At 38.9% G+C, this 24,266-nt stretch overlaps 2 protein-coding genes across 4 annotated transcripts; one reads left to right on the top strand and one right to left on the bottom strand.

Annotated features, from left to right (window-relative positions):
* Positions 1 to 500: 500 nt before the first annotated feature.
* ccdc86 (coiled-coil domain containing 86) lies at positions 501 to 1,971 on the top strand. Its single transcript, XM_029154614.3, has 4 exons — positions 501 to 1,119; positions 1,347 to 1,476; positions 1,563 to 1,637; positions 1,789 to 1,971. Exons 1-4 carry the CDS (start codon positions 605 to 607, stop codon positions 1,939 to 1,941), a joined length of 873 nt encoding a protein of 290 aa, XP_029010447.1. The 5' UTR covers positions 501 to 604; the 3' UTR covers positions 1,942 to 1,971.
* A 1,239-nt stretch (positions 1,972 to 3,210) lies between these two features.
* On the bottom strand, positions 3,211 to 23,546 carry rnf24 (ring finger protein 24). 3 transcript variants are annotated; one of them, XM_029154939.3, is made up of 6 exons: positions 23,036 to 23,546; positions 14,066 to 14,215; positions 10,694 to 10,736; positions 10,125 to 10,166; positions 8,004 to 8,083; positions 3,211 to 7,110 (listed from the first exon to the last, which is right to left on the bottom strand). In XM_029154939.3, the coding sequence occupies exons 2-6, from the start codon at positions 14,206 to 14,208 to the stop codon at positions 6,969 to 6,971; spliced, it is 450 nt and encodes a 149-aa protein (XP_029010772.1). In that variant the 5' UTR covers positions 14,209 to 14,215; positions 23,036 to 23,546; the 3' UTR covers positions 3,211 to 6,968. The 3 variants fall into 3 exon arrangements, with proteins under 3 accessions (XP_029010772.1, XP_029010847.1, XP_029010690.1); XM_029155014.3 differs by having other exon boundaries at positions 23,044 to 23,545; XM_029154857.3 differs by lacking the exon at positions 23,036 to 23,546 and adding an exon at positions 15,985 to 16,202.
* Between the last annotated feature and the right edge of the window lie 720 nt (positions 23,547 to 24,266).

Genomic DNA, 24,266 nt, shown 5'->3' with positions numbered 1-24,266 from the left:
AAAACGGTTGACAGAATCAGCAATCACACAAAAACAATCGATTACACATGGAGTTGATTTCAATAATAAACTCTTCAATTCAATTTCATTCATATATCACCTAATCACAACAAGGTTATCTCAAGGCACTTTACAAGGTAAGATTTAAGACCGTACACAACTAAACCCAATAAATCCAACATACAGCAAGCCTTTAAATGTAATTAATTACATTTATTTAATTATATTTAATTTGACAGCAACAGTGGAGAGGAAAACCTCCCTCTCTAACGAGAAAGAAACCTCCAGCAGAACCAGGCTGAATGTGGACCAGGGACTGAACACAGGCAGAATATTGATGACGAGTATAATCACTAGTTGAAATACATTGGAGAAGCCTGTATCTTCGTGTTTTAAAAGGATTTTAATTTTTACAGCACATTTGGTTTAGGTCAGCTCACTGCAGTTTCTTCTCGGACCTGTAGGTGGCGGTCACGCGCCGACACGCTGTTTATCCGCCTCTATTCAACCGGAAGTACAGGAAAGCGGAGAAACTGTGGTGGGGGCTACACGTGGGTACAGAAGTTTCTTTAAGTCGTGCGCTACAGTTTATTTAGCTGGAGCTATGTCGAGGCGACAGAAAGCCTCGCTTGAGAAAAAGACCGACTCTGAGGATGGACACGAGGGGGAAGAGGTCCAGAACCCGCTGCCCGACGTCAGACGGACCCGCAGCGGCCGCACGGTACGGACTCCTACCGCACTGCTAGCATCTGTGGCCCCGGTGAGGACTCCAAGCCGGAGGACCAGGAGGTCTGTTCTCCAGGAGCTCCCTGCGGCGGAAGACAATGCCATTGACGCGCCGGAGCAGAACCCCGAAACAGTCATCGAGGAGAACTCCAGTATGTCCGTAGAACCGGAACCAACAGAGCCGCCGCCCGCAGATGCTGCTGCTGCGGTCCCACAAGAACCAAGCGGAGACGATCAACAGTCCAAGTCTGCACCAGCAGAGACGGCGCCCACGAGTTCCGAGGGCGCCCCGCAGAAGAAGAAGCCTCGTCTGGAGCCAAGTGGGAAAAATCCGGTCATTCCACTGGGAAAACCGAAATCAGGGAGAGTGTGGAAAGACCGCAACAAAAAGAGGTGAAGAAACTCCGCTTCTTTGACTGGTGTCAGTGTACAAACCTCACTGATCAGGTCTGAGAAACAAAACTATGATCAGGATCAGGACCAGCAAAATCCAAATTTAAACGAAATATGTGGACACAAGGGAAACGTTGTCTTTAATAATAATTAACCCCACCTGGTGACGTGTGTGTGTGTGTGTGTGTGTGTGTGTGTGTGTGTGTGTGTGTGTGTGTGTTTACCAGATTCTCTGCTTTGGTAAGAGACAAAACATTGTGTACCTCTTGGCAAAAGAAGATGGAAGCCAAGCGAGAGAAGGATCTGGTGAAACAGTATTGTTCGCAGCTCAAGGAGGAGAAAGCCAGACAGAAGGAGGTAGGCAAAGATGCTGCTGCTGCGCTGTTCGGGTCTGCAGCGTTGTTTGCACAGTTTTACTTATTGTGTTTCTCCCAATGTGACAGGAAAAGAGGAAAAGGACAGAAGAGAACCTGAAACGTCGCGCAGAGAATGAACGCAAAGCAGAGATTGTGCAAGTGGTACGTCAGCGTTTGTTTACACTTGTTAGTGGCTTTTTGACAAATGTCAGACATTGAGTTTAACAAGATATAGAGGAATAACAAAAAAGGCATAAAAGCAACCATGTGTACACATTCTATTTTTAATTTGACCTCCTGTTTGTTTTCACAGATCCGAAATACTGCAAAGATCAAGAGAATGAAGAAAAAACACCTCAGAAAAATTGAAAAGAGAGACACACTGCCTCTGCTGCAGAAGACGCAGACGCAGAATGTTAAAGCCAAAGGGCCAAAAGACACGAAGGTTGACCAAGATTTAACCTAAAGACTGAGATAATAAACATGTATCCCTTCAGTACTTTGTCAAAATGTTTTTATTTGGACATTTGTAATAAAACAATCACAGTAAGTCCTTAACTCATTAAGATGAAATGTGTTTGTAAAATAAAATGTTATTTAATTACGGTGAAGATTGTTTGAAAACTTGGCATTATAATTAAACTATATTGTATGATTTAATGCCCTGTTACAGAGTAGGTGCTAGCAAGTGTCTTTATCAATGCTTTACTTCATATCAATAGAAAAATGATCAGCCTCAAAGGCAAAAGGTTATTTTCCATTATTAATTTGGTATCAATGACAAATGTCATTCTAATTTTTCACATTTAGCCTCTTATTCCCATTTGAGATCAGCAGGTGTATTATGTTGGTAGTAAATCACTAAAGGAAATGGAGAGTTCATATCATCCAGGTTTGTTGTAAACAGTGGGGCTGCTCACCAATAAACTTGATTATATGCAGGTCAATAAAGAGGTAGTAGTGAGTTTCCCTAGGACGATTCATAGAAAAGGTATTAAACTATTAAAACTTTCACGTCATTTGATTTTTTTGACTACACGTTGGCAAATGTTTCGGGTAGCGCAATAAAGGTTTTATAATATGAAATGTATAATCCATTTATTATTGAAATGATAATGATAAAAAGTATTAAAAAATATTCAAAATATTGTTCATATTGTGAGCTATGTATCTTCCACTTGTTATAAATGTGGTAATTAGCAAAATGTGACAGATAAAGGAACTGCAAGTAATTTGAACCAACCCCATTTGCACACAAGATGGCAGGCTCATACAAATGTTAGGGATCTTGTCAACATGAAACTCCAAGACAATTTAATTCGTTAGCAATCAGTCTCTGCTCTTATATGTTTGTAGAATCTTCCTTTTGTTTCCATGTTTAATGCTCACATTTTGCCTGTTATTAAATCTATTGTGGTATATATATATATAGTTTTCAATTGTCAAACAATGTAAACTGCATAAACCTGTGTGAAAGGTGCCATATAATAATTACTTTGACTGGATGTATTTTTTAAAGTTGAGCTCAAATGTGGCTGATAAAAAAAAGAGTTCTCACTTCTATCCTCCTGCCCACATTAGATTATATTTATGACATTTTTGCATACCCACTCTGACCACTGTATTATACTGTGCCTACTCAAGTCAGTGTCACTGATCTGTTCTGTATTCCCTGCTATATTTTTCTTCTCCTGTATCACACTGTGGTATTGTGAGATAAAAAAAAGTAGAAAACTTTCCAAAACCTGGAGATTTTATTTACAGTTCAAGTCAGTCACATGCAACATTTTCTTAAAATGAATAAACATGAAATTAGCAAAAACAAAAAAGGAAAAGAAATGCATATTATTTTCTCCAAAATAGCAATATACAAAAATAGAGCTTACAAATACTGTACAGCAATCATCCAAAAATATTCTGCTGCAGAATTCTTAGTTTTACAATGTCTGTGAGAGTCCACAAACATAATCAGTGTTAATAAAAAACAGAGTGATGGCAGAGAATTTACTCAGGTACTCTGGTAAACACAGGAGGGTTTGTTTGGGGAACATATTTGTGAGTTGGAAGGGCACAAGGAGTGCTACAGAGGAATAAATTACAGCGTACAAACAAGACGCTGGCGTCAGGGGAGGCAGTGATAGATTACACATCCTGAACAGTCTGGTCACTGAAAATATAATAAAACCCCGCATTTGTCTTATTGAACAGCAGAACTTTATCAGTCTGCCTGAACACTGTCATGAAAATGACTCTAAAGCCATCATTCAAACACCTTCCAATTGCTTGTACTTGCAATTACCAGTACACTTTAGATCTGGAGTTCCTGGCTGTCATATTTCATCTGCTTGTGTATTTTCTATTTATAATGATGTTAACGCAGAAGCAGCATTGACGTCAATGGTGATTTCAGTGGTGGGAGGCCATTTATTACTGTATCCATGATTGGCTCAGTTTCCTCTTATTTTTTTGGCTATGACTTGACAGACTCCCACTGAGCTCTGTTCCCCCCAAAATGCAGAAGCATCTTTGTGGCAGGTCAGGTCTTTGATTTGTAACAGTTCATCACGAGTTGGCACTTTGTTCAAAGTGTTAATAGGACGGCACACAGGAAGGAAAACAGGGACGTTCAGGTGGAAAGGCTAGAAGTGCTTACAATCAAACACAAAACTCAAAATGGCAGGTGTTCAGCTGCCATTCACTTTATATAAAGTAGCATTTCTTGTGCACCTTATGTAAAAATACACAACTACTGGTACTACAGTCTACATACATTTAGCAATGGTGATATCAGTGGCAACTTCACTATGCAAGCTAGCATGCTTTCACATTACATCTCATTTTCTTTTCTAAGGTGAACCTTACATTCAAAGATAAAATCATTAGTAGGAGGAAAGCTTGAATATTTGGGTGTTAACACTGAGCTATTAGGTACGTCATCCTTCAGGGACAACAGGTACTAGCCAGTTTTAATCGAACCAGTGAAATTTGAATGCATGACCCACAAATACTGCACTTCAGCTTTTAACATTTGCAATCAGTTCAATCAAACAACCTGCTTGAAACTGAACACAGAAGAAAACAAATACTGCACAGGACACAATGCAGCTAATTCTCCTCAATCTGAAACCACAGCTAATATAGCATCAATCATCAATTCATGAAAGAATACACAAGTGATATTGCCAATCGCTGTCATCCTGTTTGTGTTTGTGGCAGTTTTTGTTCAAATAAGGCTTATATATACACAAAATGGTTCTCTGAGTAGTGTTGAACAATAGTTTCTCACCAGCGTAGCATTGTGCTGCATAAATATGAGGCTGAACCTAATTAGGGCCTAACAACTGCACAAAGGACAGAGAAATGTTGCTTTCTTGTTCATCTGACAGGTGATATTTTCACCAGAAGCTGACCCAACCACAAAAGCTAACGCTGTGGCATGTGGGCAGACATTTAACAGAGACACAACATTCAAACCACACACAATGACAGAGGGTCAACCACATTTTCCTGTTAAACTATCCATGCGTTTGCAATTCTGTCATGGCAGTTTGGTCTAAATCAAATATCAGTTCACAAAAATAAAATATTTGACCTTGGTGAGTTCCTCCAATCAGAATTTGATATATAAGCCTTTTACAGCACAATAACACAAAGAGTTGTAACTAGGCCATTGTTAACATTTCTTAACCTTTTACAATAATGTATGGTTATCTCATTTGACAACACACATCAGAGGAAAAAGATAATCTCTGGCTCATCTTCGATCCATCACTGCAAACCCCAGCTTGTTTTCAGGCCCCCTTTTTAAACAGCATGTGTGCTCACAACAGCTAAAAGAGGTGAGGACAAAAATGTCCACAAAAGCAGGGGGTACAAGTTACTGCATGTGTGGCACAAAACAAAAAGCACCCTGTACCGTACAGACAAGAGGAAGAGAGGCGAAAGGCCCAGAATACTAAAGCCAAAAAGCTGAACTACCCTGTATGTGTTCACATGAATAAAAATGCTGCTTCATTGCAACCTGCTGACTACTGACCCCCTGGCGGCCCAGGAGAAGGGAGAAGCTCCAGCCCCTCCCCACAGAATGTGCATGTGTGTGTGTTTTACGTAGTGTATACCTTTACCAGAAGATATGCTGATGATACACTGAGGGCAGTATGTGTGATGCTTTCAGTCTGTGCTGCTGTACCAAGACAACAAAAAACAAAGCTTGAATATATGTCAAATTTTCTTCCATAAATGAACTATTTATCATTTTCTAGTTGATGCGACTCAATGACAGAAGACAGACAAGCGTAACAATTTGACAGTTGTTGCTTTCTTGTGTGTCTGAGTCCAAATCTGAAGGAAATTCCACTGTGACACTCAGACAAATGGGTTTTACTTAAACGACCCCTAAGTGGTGCATTTATGTAGATTTACAAGGTTTTGGCTTGATTTTGCCTCATTAGTAGTGTTTGTTCTGTTCCACAGTTTAATAGTTAAGGTGCCAGGTTATACACTAATACTGGTTCAGATTATCAGATCAATGCTTTTCTGTTGAAGTACTGAACTGTGAAGATTAATGCGTAACAGCTGGGCTGACTATGTTTTCTGTGCCGGCCTAACTGCACTCATATATATACAGTAGGAAATTCCTTTATGCCAATTACGTTTTTTTCACTGTCACCTCTGTGTTAAAATGATAAATAAGTAAAAGTAACAGTTACACTGTTATCAATAACAACTGCTTGACCAACATGTGAAGGAACAAGTTCTATGGTTTGTCCATGTGTGTACGTCTTAGTTCCAGCGCATTCAACCTTTCACATTTAGGCAGACAAAATGCCTTGCAGTTGCTTTGAGCCTAAATTTTTGTGTGTATGTGCAGATCGAATGTAATCTATAATCCAAATCTTCTGACACCCATGAACATTGGTATTTTTGTCCCTTTCAGATATATATATCTCTGTGTTAACAAATCAAAGTTCATTAATTAAAAATAAAAACTCATGTGACTTTAAACTGTACAAAAAAAATAATAATTAAATATAAAATGTAAAACACGACTTTGCTACTACGATCACAAGCAATTAAGGTTTGACTTTTGTAAAGTGCTTGTTAAAAAAAAGTAATATTTTAGTGTATTGTAAATCTTGGCTTTTGTTTTTTCATCCTGGTCTTTAGCTGGTGTCCCCAGAAAAAGTGCTTTGGTTGCGAGAAATGTGACCACATCACGGTCGACAAAGGAACGCTTTCTAAAATCAACCTTTCTTCATTTCCCATGAAAATAAAAAATATGAAAACAGTTGATTATCAGTCAGTGCTGATCCTTTAGTGAACCAATGCAAGGATAAGAGGTGACGATGGCTGCCGATTCACATTTGTTGAGCATCTGAGTACTAACTCCACCTTTGCTTGTTTGTCCATAGACTCATACCTGTACAGGTGGGATATAAGTGATGTAATATGTGTTTGTGTGTCTGTGGTGTAGTGTCTGAGAATTCAAATCCGCTACACCAGGTTCTCGATGCCGGGAAGAGGCTGTGGTATTGGTACGGGGGGATCCGTGCTTCCAGCCTGTTGAGCCAGCTGCAAAACAGGCATGTTGCAGAGAGGGCACACTTTTCTCACCTCCAACCACTTAATGAGGCACCTGAGAGAAAGAAGGAACAGGGACATAGGTGAGACAAGGGAGACAAAGACAAGCAAAAGAAAATGACAAAGTCAAAGTTAGAGTCAGTCAATTCAGAGTCAGTACTTTGTATATCCAGCAATAAGCACTTATACTGTAGTACTTACCACGAGCATGGTGTTGATACAGAGTCATAACATCGTAAGACAATACAATGTTTATGCAATTATGCATGTTTATGCAAACATTGCAACTATTCTAAATTTGAGAGCATTGATATGTGTGAAATGTTTCGGTCAGCAAATGTTAAACATACAGATTCATTTGAATGAAGAGACCCTTTATACAAATATAATTATCTGAAATGGCTTATTAAATGAATCCATTCTAATTATCTATATCGTACATTATTAGGGCCTGATTGGATTTCTGTTTTCTCTTCAAACTAATAATGGCTTTACTTGGATGTCGAAACATGGCTTTCAGTTTTCTTACACTCACTAAATAGTGAGTTTACACAGTGGAGTCACTGAGCGGTGAAAAACTAGGCCAAGGGAGGCGTCATGCTGGTATAAACAACTCAGCTGAAACGGGCGTGTGGGTTGAAGTTGATTCAAACAATCCATCATGTTCTGTGTAGTTTCCCACTTCAGACCCACTCTGCTTTGTCAAAGCAAGTTTATAGGTTCATCCTAGTAACTTTTTATTAACAGTACAGCAACATAGACTCTATTCATACCACCAATGACACATAGCTCATTCACTTTAGTCACTTGAATACTGGCGTTGATTTACGTAAACATATTTGTACAACTTTGCCATACAAATGTACAGTTTTGCTAGAAAATCTGTACCTAATCCTATGTCCTTGACGCTCCCCATTTCCTCAAAGATCAACAAAACCTTTTACTTACTTCCTATGAAAGGCATGTTTACATGGGCAAATCCCAAGCTCGTCTTTCTGCTTAAACTCCTCCAGGCACACTGCACATATCTGAAAAAGAGATGAGGATTTAAATGTTTTCAGAGAAAGCACAACAGTAAAGATGGCTGTAATGAAGTTAGTACGCAACAAGGTACAGTAAACACAAAAAGTGAAGCGGAAAAGTGGATTAAACCACAGTGAAAAGTCAAGTTGAGAAAAAACAACTGGTGCAAATAAGATGAAGGTGAGATAGACTTCACTGGCTTTCTAATTCAAGTATTAATACCCAACTGTATGTTCAACACCTTATGTCACAGCGTACTTTGACATTCCTGGCATTCACCCCAGGTTGTGGTTGAATTTGTTCTAAATACACATGTTTAAGCATTAGGCCACTAAGAGACACATATCTGAAGCTTTTTGTTCCACTGGTCAAATCAGTTTTTATTTCAGTTTGCGTATGACTCACTGTGGGCATCAGGGGATACCCCCAAGACTAAAATAGCTGAAACACAAGTCAATTTTTTAATACCAAGACTACAGCTTTAGGGGATCTAACAGGATTTCTCATGACCACACACACAGTGTAACAAATTGGTAAATCTTCAGTGTTGTATGGTGACCAATAAGAAAACCTTAAATTACAAAAACACTCAAAAGTGATCCGAATTAAAATTCCATTATCAATCTGTTGCTAATGTCTGAACTTCTTAATATTCACTTAAAATATATTTTTTAGCCACACATGGCTTCTTTATGAGAATCCTAATGCTAAACCAACCAAGGACAAGACTTTTTCTTTAGAAGGTTCAAATTTGGCAAACTGATTTTTTGGCTCAGCTCTTTGTAGAAGGTGGAGGAACAAGTGAAGATCAAAAGAACAGCATGGGGGCTCTTAGCTTTCTGTACTTCAGACACAGAACAGTCCTCTGCTTTGCTCCAATTATTGGTGAATAAATCAATGTTTTTGTTCTATTCAGAGCCTTGTCTGGAGTGTCACGCTCACAAATGGGATCTGGCACCCTTAACAAACCTGACACAAAAACCCTTTGCAATAAAGAAAGTTATTCCAGTATAAGATTCCAGTTAAAGATCCAATGTAAGATCCAATGTGGGGAATTTAATGGGGGGAAAAAATCATGGAGCTGATCAGCTACAAGACAATATAACTTATACAAAGTTACAAAAGAGCTATTCAGAGGCATTCAGGACCAATGCTAAGGAAAGTTAAAAAAAAGTTAAAAGTCATGTAATTTCAGTGCTTTACTTTCATATAATCCAGTGTACAAATCTAGGTCAACCACCCAGACTAGTGTGTGTGTGTGTGTGTTTATCATTGTCCTTAAACAAACACAGCTTGGTTATTCTGTCACAGACTTCACTCACATGACAACTTTTGAACATTTTCATCAGTTTTCAATAACAAGTAAACAAGCCTGAAATGACACCGGTGAAATTTCAGTCCTATTCACAAGAAACTGATACTTCAAATAAAAATGTAATATATCATTTCACTACAGTAAACAGGCAACAGCACAGCATTACCCAACAGCAGGAGGGACACACCACAACCACAAATGCTAGTTTTAACACAACATTGTGTTAAATTGGGGTGCACACAACTCTGCCCTTTCCAAATGAGGCACACGGGTGCAATAGTACAACTGCATAGTTAGTCTGAACATTATCACGTGGGCTGAAATTCAAACATGGTCCAGACTGTATGCCTGCTTCTAATGTGCATTACATAACAGCCTTTTGTAAGACTTGGAACGTTTCATTACCCATCTTAAGGCAGAAGGCCCATCTTCCTGACACATGATACAACTGTCCTTTCAGAGACTTCAGGCTTTGCACTTTAGATTTTAGATCAGTTAATATTAATTTCCACGTGAATGCACAACCAAGAGGAAAAAGTATCAGAACGATGACCTGATGAAGTATGTAGCATAATGTGGCTGACATACCGGACCTAATGGTCAAATTATTGTTCTGCACATTCTGCAAAAGACGTTCAAAACTATTCAATTTAAGTCAATTTTTTGTTATTTAACTTCGATTGAAGTCTTGCAAGACATGCAATCATAACGGGAAAAAAAATAGGACTTACCTCATGCAAGTTTAGTTCTTTGACTTTTTCTTTCTGAATGACCTGAGAGTCAAAGAGAGACAAAAACATTAGACAAACCAGCAGCTTTATATTGAGCCGCTCCTATGGGAGGTTGTATTATACAGTAATAGTCACAGTCAGTATTTGGTAGTTGGACAGTTATATATTTAGTGTGAGCGTATGCGCATGTTTTAAACGTTACCATGTGTGCTTGTTTGTGAATTATATAACTGAAGCAGCAAGAGCCATCTTTATGTCCTCTATCAAGCATTGCAGGCTATCCTCTGGTGACACAGTCAGAATCAACTAACTGTGAACCTGATTTTTCCAGCTGACCCACTTGCTTTCCCTTGAGCTCAAGTGCAAAGAATTTTTATAGGCATTCGTTGAAAGCAAAAACACGTAGATATTTTGAAATGTCCCACATGCATCAAGCACCATAACCCTTAGCTGCAACTGCTTAAACACAAATTGCACCAACACTGACATGGGTACATATCATCACATTTATGCAAAAATATATAGATAAAAAAATATATATTGTTGTTTAATTGCAGTGTTGCACTTACTTGTTTGTATGCATATAACTCTTTGTGCGCCTGGTGCCGCAACCTGGGGAGACATAGACAAAACATCTTTCTCATTAGAAAGGCACCTTTACAGCTTTCAATAGAGCAAAGGCAAACTATCGACAAACCCTGGAAAATGAGGAAAATAACAGTAAAGGATCATTAACCATTTTCTAGTCTAGTGTATCACCAAAAATGGTGCCATAAAAAATAATTATTTAAATGGAATATCAGAACATTTTGGCATATACACTGGTAAACAGACAGAGCAGGAAATTCTTCAAATAAGTATGTTCAGAAAGGTATGATCTGCTGGAGTGCACAAGTTAAGAGACAAATCTGTCTCTGTACTTTAAGCAAAACAAAGATGTCTAAATGACCAAATACTACGTAGAATTCATTTGTAAAACCTAACAATGAATATTTACTGAAACTCTGTTAAATATTTTTTGCTTGATAAGTTATACATTAACAGAACACATTTTAACAGCCATTACGCATTGTCTATTTGCCAGAATTAACAATGAACAGTGGTAAAACATCAACTCAGAAGAAATCCGCTGGATCACACACTTAAAACTAAAATGTAGAACATAAAGGCATTCAGCGAAGTCTTACTAAACTCCAAACTAGACGGAGAGTAATGACACATACAGCCAAAGGCTGTTGGTTTATGTTTTCATTAACACTGCTTTTCTTAGAGAGCAGATAAAAATCAACAACTCTGTGGAAATAGAGAGAACAGGAAGAAAACTGGAAAAGATGAGATTATAGATAACGAGAATGAGAACAATGTGAGAAAAGGGGAAGTAAACAAGATCAAGAGAGATAGGAAAAATTCATAGGTTTGTAAGATTTACCTCCATTACAAGTAACCTTAACCTCTCGCAGCAGAGTGAGAGGGATCTGTAAAACAAGCAGCACAGTCTAGGAGAAAAACTGACATTTTGAAAGAGGTCAGCAGGTAAAGATGCAGAGACTCCTATGGAACGATAAGAGACAAGGGGACGCATAATTGCCCTTGAGTAGATTGCAACCAGTGGGCCACGACAATCAACAGCTGGAAAATAATATGTTCATATTGACCTCAACACAATTATTATATGAAATATGTCTGTCAGCATTTTAATGTGCAAAATGTTTGCCCCCCCCTTTTGGTTTAAATGCTATAACATACATGTGCTGAGTTTATCTTCTGTAGACTTCTGCCTCTCTACTTTCAGACCAGTGCAGGCACAAGACAAACATCTCCATGTCTCTGCGTGCTGCACTGCATATTTCACATGTATGTGTGTAGAGTGAAGACTCACTGACAAAGGTTGTTGAGTATATATGTAAAAGTCTGACTTGTGTCAAACCACGTGTGCATGTGCACATAACGTTTTACATGTAGACATCAATTAGGTCACATCATTGACCTGTAAATTAAACAAATAATCACTGATGTCTAACAAACAAATTTTTATAAGTACTGTAGCTGTCAGACTTACTATTTTTTTAAAATAGAAATTCTCAAATCTTTGATAGAGCCAAGTCTTGGGCCAGTTACTTTGGGAGACTGCATCCGAAGCCTTTAATGAGCAAAATCGCTCTTTGTTTTGTCATTGTTAAAGTGAAATTTATTTTAAGATTCCAAAAACTGTATAAATCCTGATGGAAATTGTATTGAATAATAATACAGACTCAAAGTTATAAAGTATCTATATTTAATGTAGAAGGAATCACGGGAACACATAAGTAGTTCACCTACTGTACTTACCATTTGCCCTGCAAGATAGATATGACAGGGTGACGAAGGGTGAATTTTGTTGGGTACTGCTGCTGCTTCTCACTGTCTTAGATAAAAATGGTCATTACTTTTGTTCAGTTTGTTGCTGTCAAAAGACAAATCCCTGCAGCACCGATAGCAAGGACAATTCAACCAGACCTCTGGGGTCTAAAGCAGACCAAAGGAATGACCAGTAACCTCTACATTACACCAATCAGTCAAGTCATTAAAACAAGGCCAATGCTGTTACATACATGCATTGAACTTTGTTGTATGTGGAGCTATGAAGCCACAGACAGATCAGAGTCAGAGGGGGTTAAGTGCCCTTTAAGAAAAGGTTATAGCTAGGTCCTTTGATGTCATGTGCCATGATTATAGTGATGGACAAGCTGCCGTACAGTATAAATCAGAATAATGTCCGTTTTTCCTACCATTTTAGATCATCAATACACTCCTCATAGTATGCAAAATGCTAAATCATCCATTTTAAAAAGAACATAAAAAGGCCAGTTACAGCCAGCCTTAGGAAAACGTGTACATGATGATTAGAATGCTGTGTTCCACATAACTGCATTTCAATAACAGGATGCAGACATGTTTAGTATTCATACATTCATATCTGTTCAGATCCTAGGTCTTGTTTATGCATAAATATAGACACAGATTGCTAGTGAAAGGGTACACAAGGACACTTCTGAATGAATATCTGATGAGCCTGACCTGAAATGTACTAATGTGATGAGGAATGTGGCATAATGACAGACTGTGTGTGAGTATTGTGTTCAGGTTGCAAATTTTTTTTTCTGAACAAATCTTCACATTTAAATTGAAAGTCTCTTTTGAAAGGTGACTGCATAATGAGTAGTAGTAGTAGTTGTACTAATAATAATAATAATCAGAATGTTTTTAATTTGAAATGTAAATAAACAACTCTAACAGTAACACATAGCCAGTGTGGTCTAGTCCATAACTACAGGAAACACATGCTTGAGGTTGTTGCTGCCAAAGGTGGTTCAACCAGTTACCAAAAAAAAGGTTTCACTCCCAATTTTCACAATCACCTTGTAAATTAAAGAGTGTTTCTTTAAATAAACCCAATAAAATTTTATGACCAGTTTATGAAAAACAAAAACTTTTACTTGTATTCACTCCTGTAAATAAAAATGTACAACACATATTTCCTTAGCAACAGCAAAGTAAACTCTGACCTGAGCTGCACGGACATTGGCATCAAAACAGGACAAAGCCTGACATTAAAGAATGCAGAACTGTGCATTGCTATGAAGTTTGGATTTTCTTTTAAAAGAAGCTCTCAGAGCTCAATGACGTGTTTTTCAAGAGATAAGACACATACTGTATGTGTCTCCATCTTGGCTTGCAACGTGTATGACACTTTACATAAGAAAGATAATGCACTACTTAAGACAATGTCTGCTGAACTTCCACCAGACTAATGATTTTGTATAAGTTTAATAGATGTTTACTGAATAAACCCACAATACAAATATTCAATTCAATTTCATTTATATAGCGTAAAATCACTGGTATAAACACCATATACCAGTAAAATTCTAATTGAAAGATACAGGATGCACTGGTCGTACCTTATCAGGTAGCAGCAGAAGAGGAGACTGAGGATGAAGACAAAGATGGCCGTCCCAAACACCACAATGTAGATGTTGAGCGGAAGGTTCTGGAACCCTATATTTGGCATTCTGAAACTGTAGTGAGGGAAATCGGAGCTCATGGATATTCTGCATGAAAAAAAGACAAATGACGTTCATTAAAACCATGTGCTTACACAGTATACATTTACACTCATCTCATTAGTCAATCCACCAATGGTAACCTAACGGGCAACTGTTTTACTTTCAAAATTACTGGTACTGTTTATATGATAACATGTGGCATTTAGTTGCTGTAGGGAGAAGGCAGATATTAAGCCTATGCACACTGACTAAATAGGTTTAGAGAGTTTATTATTTTATCAATAACTGTCATTTTGTTTAAGAAAAACGGAATAATAGTGAGTTTTGTCAAAAGGACTGTTAATGTTACTTAACATTTGTTTTACAGTTTAATACTATTTTAAAGAGACTGTTCTTAACATTAATCCCAAGACACACCAACAATCATCTACTGGTCAGTTTTTCTTGCGCAGTTCTAGAGGGACATGACTAGACATGTCTATATACATCCCAGGGGAGGAGGAGGGGAGGCCAGGAATAGCTTTTACTCCTTTTGGAACCCTGTCCGGTGCCTCTCCCCTTCCAAGACAAGAAGAGCTTCACTGGATAGTAGAAAGTGTTTAATGTTGAGCTCTGGCCATTTATAATCCTTTCTTAAGAGGCACCATGAATGTACGGTATCGTAGTGACATAAAATCTTCCTGTTACACAAAGGTGTGTTTTATGCTGTGGGACCAATAGCGTGTCACTATAGATTAGGATATAATAGCCTCTTACATAAGGTCTCCTGCTTCCTGGCATAGGCATCTAGCTCCTGATATTTGAACAGAGTACCGGATTTATATCTCCTTAGAATGTTTTAGCTAACTGTGATGTCAGCAGATCTAAATTCCTATTTAAAAATAAACATAGAGCTATCAAACATTTATATTATATGCTGCAGTTGGTGTTAAGAAAATAAAATGCCTGATGAGCACAAAGACTAGAAGACAGCAGGAACTGGGCAGTGCAAACTGAGAACACTGAGAAATGAGAACAAGTTTTGCCTGTAGCACTGATGCAAGAGCATAGAACAGTATCATTAGCCCCATGAGATTCATTTGGTGGCTAGATTCATAAAACAGCCCAGAGAGGATATCAAACTACCAGCAAAAATGCAAATTTAACACAAGCTAATAACGCTGTCATAAAGGTTTATTAGACAGCTCCTTCAAACAAAAAATCTGTCAGGTTTAGCACCACTTTTCTACCGGCAAGTTGGCTTCAGGAAATTGTGGACCTGTAACGATAGTGTAAGGATAGTTTATGGGTGTAATACAATACACCCATAAACTACACCCTTTCATCCAGGGAAATGGCAGGCCAGGTCCAGGAAAGTTACCCTAATGCTAAATGAGTTATCGTTTGTAAATCAATGTAATTTACTGTTATTTGTTTGTCACTGAGAGTGAATATTTTTGACAACCGGTTGAGTTTTTCTAACTGGCCAATGGTTGCAAACAATTGACTTAAATATGAGTGAGGTACATAATGATTTGCCAAATGACAAAGATCCACAACAAGCTCAACACCTGCTGGTGCCTCCATCATTCCCTTTAAGCGCAGAACAACCTCCCAGTGCTTCACTGGACAAACAAACACACCTTTAACACAAATCAAAAGGTATCTTAGACACAATAAACAGTTTAACTCTCAGGTCTGCTTCCATGTAAGGCATACAGTAAAGAAACAGAAAACACCAACTTATAGCTAGCCATAGCAAACTACTGCATTTACTACAATCTAGCATAAAAGAACCCTGTTCTTATAGAAACAGGCATACAACAAACACATACCCAAGTGGTGCCTTCATCCTGAAAAGCAGAAAGGTCTGCATTAATCTAAAATGCTATCCTTGGAGCAGCATGACTTGTCCTTGTCAAGCGCACCTTGACACTGGGTTGCCTCGTGCTAACTTGTTTAAATCATACCCCTTCTTTTCTCTATTCATAAAGGTTCAGAAGGTGCCAAAGTAAATGTCCTTCTTAACTCTTACTCATTTTGGTGTCTGTCTCCTAACAGAGACACAACAGCCTCCTCCAACCAAACCCCAGGCTACCACCCCAACCAGAAAAAACCTGAAAAGAAATGTGACACTGCCACAGAAGCAAATCATATTAAATAGCTCTTAAGTAAGAATAGAGGCAAGGACAAAGTGGTTGTAGGTCTTTTCACAATGGGTGCACCAAACAATTCCTGTGTCTGTAACAGCAAACCTATGTTTAAATACTAAACAGTGGTTCCATGTGAAGTGATCTGCATGCCTGTTACACTTGCTATTTTTCCAGAGACCCCAAAGCAAATCACAAATGTAAAAATGACAGCCTGCACAAAATAAACACTTCCAGTTGGCTCAGTGTTTATAAGTTTATAAGTTCATTAATTTAAGCTTAAGAAAATCTACTTGCACAGTAAGTCTGAAGGACAGTGCTTTGTTGTTGCACAGTTGTGTTTTACTAAACCTGCACAGTTCTACAACCAAGTTAAATGTTAATGATTAATATTAGTATGGTTTGCTGCATGCTACTGCCAACCAAATAACAGATTAACGAACTATTAATATTAACAAATTCTAGATAAACATTTGCCCATGTGGACATGATTGCACTGAACTACTAAATAACAAAAAGACTAGTTGTTTAGAAGTGCTAAACAATTGACCTATAGCACTTTATAGCAATTATAAACTCCTGTGTTAAAATAGAAATTTGCCTCTATGCCCAGAAAACCTTAAGCATGACTGATGCTCCAGTTGACAGAGGCACACAGTTCTTCAGTTACAGAAACAGCTACAAGACAATACAATTGTGTTTCGCTAGGAGGAGCTGGGATGTTAGCTTGTGTCTTGAACTTCGTTGCCCGGACAGTTCTCCTTTGCACTATGAAGTTGTCCCCTTACCTCTTTGCAAAAGCACTACAGTATCAAGATTCACTGACCTAGTGAATATCGGGTACATCAAGCCATCTAGAAATCCAACCCTCTGCAGTAAACAACCTACGTAGCACCAAACACTCTTAGGATATCACACAATCAAACATGGGACTGTTACAAAACAAGCTAAAATGGCCTAACACAGTAGTTTGGACCAAGAATACAATCAAGTAATAAGCAATTTAACATTTTTCCCCTATACTACAAAATAACAAATAGCTGCAGGGAGTAGTAGACACACAGACAGGTGACATGCTGTAGGCAGGCAAGATTGAACTCTCTGAAACAATTAAGGTGTTCATTGTCATACAAGAGAAGACATGACACAACAGTGTTTTAAGTGCAAATGTGACTTGCATCTGTTCTCAGTCGCCATTTGTCTCCATCACTCAGACATCATCACATGGCCTCCCCCAATTACATAACAAAGGACAAAACCATGTGCATGGCTTATATTGGTACAAAAATGTATGAATCACTGTGAAGCACTTAACAAAGTGTTATAAATGATGACACACAAACGACAGGATTAATACTAAAGGAATAATGTAGATAATGTAACTGACTGCCACGGTCTGTGAAGGTATGCAGAAACAGCTTTAATGCATTACCAATAAGCCTACACATACTTCATTGAAAAGTATTCACCCTACATATATTTAAACTTTGTCTGTTTTTAAGTTTCAATGAACTTACCAAAGAATCAAACTCCTGTTATAAGCTGCTGCTCCACACTCTTATTGTAACTTCCTCTGAGAATTACATAATTCTCTGAAAATGTTGAGCAAAGAGAATGCATCACTATTGCACTTTTCCCTGTTTATTGGAAATTGTTGCATCATTTGTCAAACTCTTTAAAAGGTTTATTAATTCAGACAGAAATCACAAAGTTGGTCATAACCAATTAGATTTTTTTTAGCTTTTACCAATCCATTGATGCAGATTGCCTTACAACCAATTAATTAAACCCAACCAAGACCTACTAAACTATAGCAATAATATTTAATAATCATTCATTAGTGACTTTGTACATGCATCTGTCCTTAGAAAATAGAACAACAAAGTCATTATAAAAGTGTAAAATGGACCAAAACCAGGTTTTTAGGATATAGTGCTGCTTTTACAAAAAGTTAGCTGGGGTATTATAGTCATTATTCAACCAGTGACCCAGTTATTCAACAGACTGCACTACATGTGATAGATTTAAATAATGGCAAAAGTGTCTTCTCCAGTCAACCCAAAAACCTTAAATATCTAACCAAAACACCTTCGCTCTATCTTCACACAGAAATTGCATGACATAAATAATTAATTATAAAGACTGAGCGCTTAATAAAAAAACATTATAAAAAACAACCCTTTTACACTCACAATCTTTCAACAATTAAAATAAAAAAAAAATTCTTCTAAATAAACTACTAGAACAGTGGTTCTCAACTGGTTTGGCTTCGGGACCCACCATCACCCCTTAATGACAAGCTATTATTTAAGAATGAAGGGAGAAATTATCATTTATTCCTCTGCAAAGTTCTTCTGAGACATCTCAGGGGATTGATTGCCATGTACCCACAGACTAAAATTAGTGCTTCCTAGTTTTCCCTGTACCTCCCGCAGAAACGGTCTGGCTGAGAGGGAGGCGGGGCCAGGCTCAGAGGGGGGCGGAGCCAGCCTGCAGAGGTACTACTGCTCTCTCCGCCATTGTTTTTCCTTGCATACACGTACAACACTAATATTCAATAGCCAAAGGTCTTGCTAGCTATAGTAGAGTACAGTGAGTCGACCTTTGATTGTTTTAGCTTGCACTGTGAAGTTTGAGTACAGTTATGAGCTGCCGCTTTCCGTGTTTCAGACTCTCAGGAGTAGTGTTAGCTTACGTTGCTATAGCTTTTGCATTGGTGTGGCTCGCAAGTCTAATACTAATTCAATACCTCATTTTATCATTTTGTCGGCAATATCGTCCGGATGCGCAAATAACTAACTAACAGCAGATAAAGACAAGGCTAAAGAAGAAATCTATGGCTTTCTAACAACTGTCTGCTTTGGTTCAACTGCTAAATGACTTAGAAACGATGTCTTTATTTAAACACACTTAAAATATAACTTTTTGTTAAAAACTTGCAATGTTAAACTTAGAGTAACATCCCCGCAGTCGGTCACTCAGGTAGGTCCAATCCCTGTGACTGTGAATACACACTGAATCTGTGTCATCCAATACTGCATCATGAGAAAAATCAGTTTCTTAAGTAGCAGTTTTGAGGGAGTCATAATTGCGTTTTGCCATGTTCAATTAGCATATGTGGGTCTCCCTCTGTGGTCTATGGTCACTGGCGCATGCCAGTTAGCATTACAGGGTCTAATCAAACCCACCAGTTGAGAATCACTGAACTAGAACACAATAATTCATAAAATGTTCTCTGAATGAGAAGTAGAAATTTCCATTAGCAGCTACGGCCAGCCAAGAGATTCGCACATCTGAAACTTAATATGGCAAAAGGTTAGCAAAAAACACCAGGGCCTGAAATGAATACATGCAGATGACACTGAAGCAACATATAATTTCAGAATTTTATAGGGGGTGTTGCAGACCTGATACCAATCACAAATGTTACCCATCCAGCAAACCTGAACAGGGCCGACGCTGTATTATAACCAAAATGGCTTTTTAAATAGTCCCTTTAGCCATTAAGGAGAAAATACAGATATGTCACAAAGCCTCTGAATGCAGGCACTGAATTAGGCTCTCTCTATTTAAACTGAGACTATGCACAGACTGAATATTGGTCTTTACAGAGGGAAATGAAGATGATGCAATTAAAGAACATGCAGGCCATTTCTTATGAATGTAGATGACAGTCTGTTTTCATGTTTTCAAAAGTTGATCCAAGCTTTGTAGAAAGTAGGTCGCTGCAAGTACAAGTTCAGTTATGAGGACATGAGTGGAACGATACTTAAGTGGAAGCGACAAGGTCAAATTAATGATGTCTGTAGAGTGAATTCTAATAACTGGATTATATCTCATGACTCTTGATGGCCAACCTAAAGCAGTTATCAAAACCTGAAATGTAGTACATACTACAAATTATCAAAAACAATTGCCCAGAATTGGTATTGTTTTGCTAAATTCAGACAACTGTCTCTTGTAGTACAGTATTTAACACAAACTGACTAATTTCTGAATTGTAATGAATTAAATGTCTTAAATATTGAATGTTATTAGTGGACAACAAGTAACTGTGTACTAATCTCAACTCTTGGTGGTAACACAATCTGACACACAACAGGAAGTGCCACAGACAGCTGTCTCTTAGCACCTGTATTCTGCCTCTATCCAGTATCACATTTATATAATGTTTTGTTGTTGCTATTTTTTGTTCTTGATGTTACCACATTATTGATCGTCACCAAAACATTTTGCTGTCTTCCTGCAGCCCTTTCTGTCTATTTTTGTGAGCAAAATGTACTTAAGATTTTATCTGTATTGTAGCCACACAACCTTTTTAAAACAAAAGTAGATTATTTCATAATTAAAAAAAAACCTTTCAGAACAGTTTCCCTAAAGAAAAAGCATTTAAATTCAATAAAGCTCAATGCTATGCAATGTCATTTCACTGCTACTTAGAGAAACAGGACCCTTGATTTGCAACGTGTAGGTCGCTAAAAATAAAAGCTATACTCGTCAGGGTGAGTAAGTCAAGTTGCAATGTGAAAACAACCTGAAGCCAATACAAGGCAAGAGATATCTTCTTCTGACCTGCAGAACAGTGTAAGAAAACATTCAAACGTGTCAAGTTCACACTTTCACTAAATCTATAAAACTGACTGATTTTTTGTCAAAGACTAGTGCACATTTAATACTGTAGACTGATACTTCAGTTTTAATTTATTTTTTGTTTGTTCTATACAGGTTGCTACAGGTTCACAGTGATAAGGGAAGGGATAAAACACCTGTCCCCTTGGGCTTTACATCAGTCTGCAAAGGAAGAGGAGGCGAGTGCAGAGCAGCAGTCTTGGATCACAAACCACTAAGAGCAGCTATTTTTTTAGACTGAAAAAAGTGGATTCTGTTGTGAGGAACTAGTGTGTCTAAAAAGTTATTTCCACTGCAAGTGTGTTTAGAAATGCCTATTTCCCTTTAGGTTGAGAATTACATAACTGGTAAACGCAAAGACAGAAGGAAACACTAGCAATGTTTTAGTCCAGTGTACATGAGACGTTCACTTCCATCGTCATCTTAGTATTTTTAGTTCCTCTAATCACATGAATGGGTTTCATATTTAGTGATAATGGAAGTGAAGAAGCACCACTAAACTTCCTTTTTTGTCACTAGTGTACCTATTATTACTGTCAGTAAATAAGTGCGGTGAGCAGAAGAACAGTACATACAGTTACATAAGTCTGGGGTTGCACCTACATTTCCTTTAAATAACTCTAGTTTGAGAACTAAATCTGTCCAGTTATGAATTACATTGGCTATTTTTACATAGGTGAGCCATTTTAAAAATGTGATTCAGTTTTTATTTTACTTCTGAAATCTCTCTACTGTTGAGATGAGCTGTGCCTGGCTAATTTTGTAAGTTTCCAAGATCAACAAATCTCACACTATTAAAACTGCACATGAGAGAATATTTTCACTGTGTTTCTATTGTTTTCATGTGTTACACAACTACCTGTGGTATTTTCCACAGTGGCCAGTTTTCCCCCACTGTGTCCTTAAATGTAGCTAGTGTACTGCAACGTCTTTGTTGATATAGCTATACCAATAACCTTTAAGCGCTTGCTTTGCTTGTGCTCAAGAAATTGAGGAACAGACAAGCTTTCTTTTGTGATAAATAAAGTAATTTGTACAGAGATTGCAAAACTACTATTCTTTGGTTTGGCTGGTGAGTAAATTGTATTCCAAAATCAGAAAAAAAAACTATTTTTCAGCTTTCTAGTTGAATAATAAGGTCAATTTAAATATAAACTGTTAGATACTACAGGACGAACACCGTGTCTTCTCTACTGACAGCTACTCTCACAGCTAATCAATTCTTTCCAGTCTGGATATCTAGTGATATGTGTACACTCCGAGGTCACTACAGGGAAAGTTCAACACATCTGAACTTCTGCCACACGTGGAAAGTTCAATTCAACACACAGGCACGCTCCCGTTTGCACAGTAAGCCAGTCAAAACGTGGCTGTGATTCCTGCCCTCATCAGGGCTGTTCATTCATCCCATGAACATTTTAATCTGCGCAAAAAGTAAACAAAGGCGCGCACACGCACGCGCGCACACACACAGTTACTAAGTAACACAATACATGCTGCGAATGATCATGCTACGCCTCACGTGTTCTTCAGCCCATAACAATATATTGACGGAGCCGTGGGAAGCCCCGCTGGTTCCCTACCACGGTACGCGCGTTTTCACATGGGTCATTTTTATCTGCTGATAATCATGCGAGATGTGTGGAAGAAAGCTCGGCAGCTGCTTCTTTCTGCGCTGGGTCACCGTAATGGGCGAAAACGTGCCCAACTATCAGGGTGACACCGTTTCTGCGAGAACCAACTTTAATACATTTACACGTTGTTGCCCATAGAAAATGTCCACACGTGCCTATGAAGCGGTCACGGTTATTCATTTAGCGGTAAAACTGGGCGTGTGCTCACGAGCTGAGAGCGTTATTTATTTATTTGTTAGCTAGCTAGCAGCCCTAACGGCTAACAGTTGCTAGGGATGAAACGTTACGTTGCTCCTGGGCAATAAACATCGATATGAACACAGTGTTAATCAGCGTGCAGCCGATTCAGACGCGCTCGCGCGTAGTTTTATTAATAATACGCCGTCGCTGCGGGATGGAGGAGCCTTTAAAGCCTGCGTTCGCCAGGTCTGAAACTCAGGTGAGCTCCCCGCAGCTAGCGACCACGCACTCACCGACTCACCGTCCGCCCCAGAAGCAGCCGTGTTCCTCTGCGGCGTCTGCCTTCGCTCGCCCGCAGCGCCGAACGGTGTGTTAAAAAAAAAAAAACAAAAGCGGCAAGTTGAGCCGAACTTGCGGCGAGGGCTCCCACGTCAACACCGTCCGCCGTGCGTGAACGTGCCCAGAGCCCCGCGGCACGGCGACCTCATCACACAGCGGCCGCCCGCTCGCGACGACGACGGCGTCTCTTTTCACGCACTCGCTGAAAAAAACGAGTCCGGCAACTGCGGGACGGTGACCGAAATAACCCGTTTGGCGGTCGGCGGATGAGCGTCGCTGGCCTGGAGGACGCTCTGACGACGGCGGTGCTTCCAGAAGACGTCGCTGCTTGGTACAGTCTGCACGGCTCGCACGTACACGCCCGCTGGCCCACGACCACCACTGGCAGCGGCTAGATCCCACCTCCGCCCAGCCCCTCTCAGCGCGCGCGGACCCGGGCTGCGAGGAGGGCGCGTGCAGGGGAGTGATGCAGGGAGGAGGAGGAAAGAGAAAGAGAAAGAGAGAGAGAGAGAGGGGGGGGGGGTGATGCTGCGCTCGGTCACGTAGCGAGCTCGCGAGCAGTAGTATTTCAGAATGAATGTTCCAGTTAGAGCCAACGCAGTTTTTTTTAGCCTCATGGAATTAAATAAAAAGAAACAACCATAGGCCAAACTGAGGCAACATCAATAATAAAAAACATATAAATAACATTTTATGACATTTCTTTTTCTTATTTTCTATTTTTTGCTTTACATATCGTCATATGATTTCATATGTTCTGTCATGACTCCAACACGGAACACTTCATTCTGAATGTGTTAAAATGACTCTTTGGGAATTTGAAGCAACACCCTTTATCTCTGAAATTTCAACACTCCGTGTACAACTCATCAGCAGACTCATAAACACAATACAAACTCCTTAATTTTTTTTTAATTTTGTGTTTTTTTTAGTAAAGGTCTGATAACAGTCACATCTGTCTTGTTTTTCTTCTTACTGTAGATGCATTAATCATTAACTTATCAGTAGTTGGTAAATGTCTTAAATGTAACTGAACTGATCCCCTGTTCATACGAACGCTAAACGACCGTGGGAGGTTGTGTGACACATCCTGAACCCGCCACCAACGCTCACACGCATGTTCCAGCGCTTCCTCCTGAGAAACATGAAGAGCGTATCCAGGAAGCCACACTTTGGCCACCCAGT

The sequence above is a fragment of the Betta splendens genome, chromosome 1 (genome assembly GCF_900634795.4).
Source record: "Betta splendens chromosome 1, fBetSpl5.4, whole genome shotgun sequence".
NCBI classification, from domain to species: domain Eukaryota; kingdom Metazoa; phylum Chordata; class Actinopteri; order Anabantiformes; family Osphronemidae; genus Betta; species Betta splendens.
Note: the sequence above shows the minus strand (reverse complement) of the source record. Positions and strands in the feature narration are given on the sequence as shown.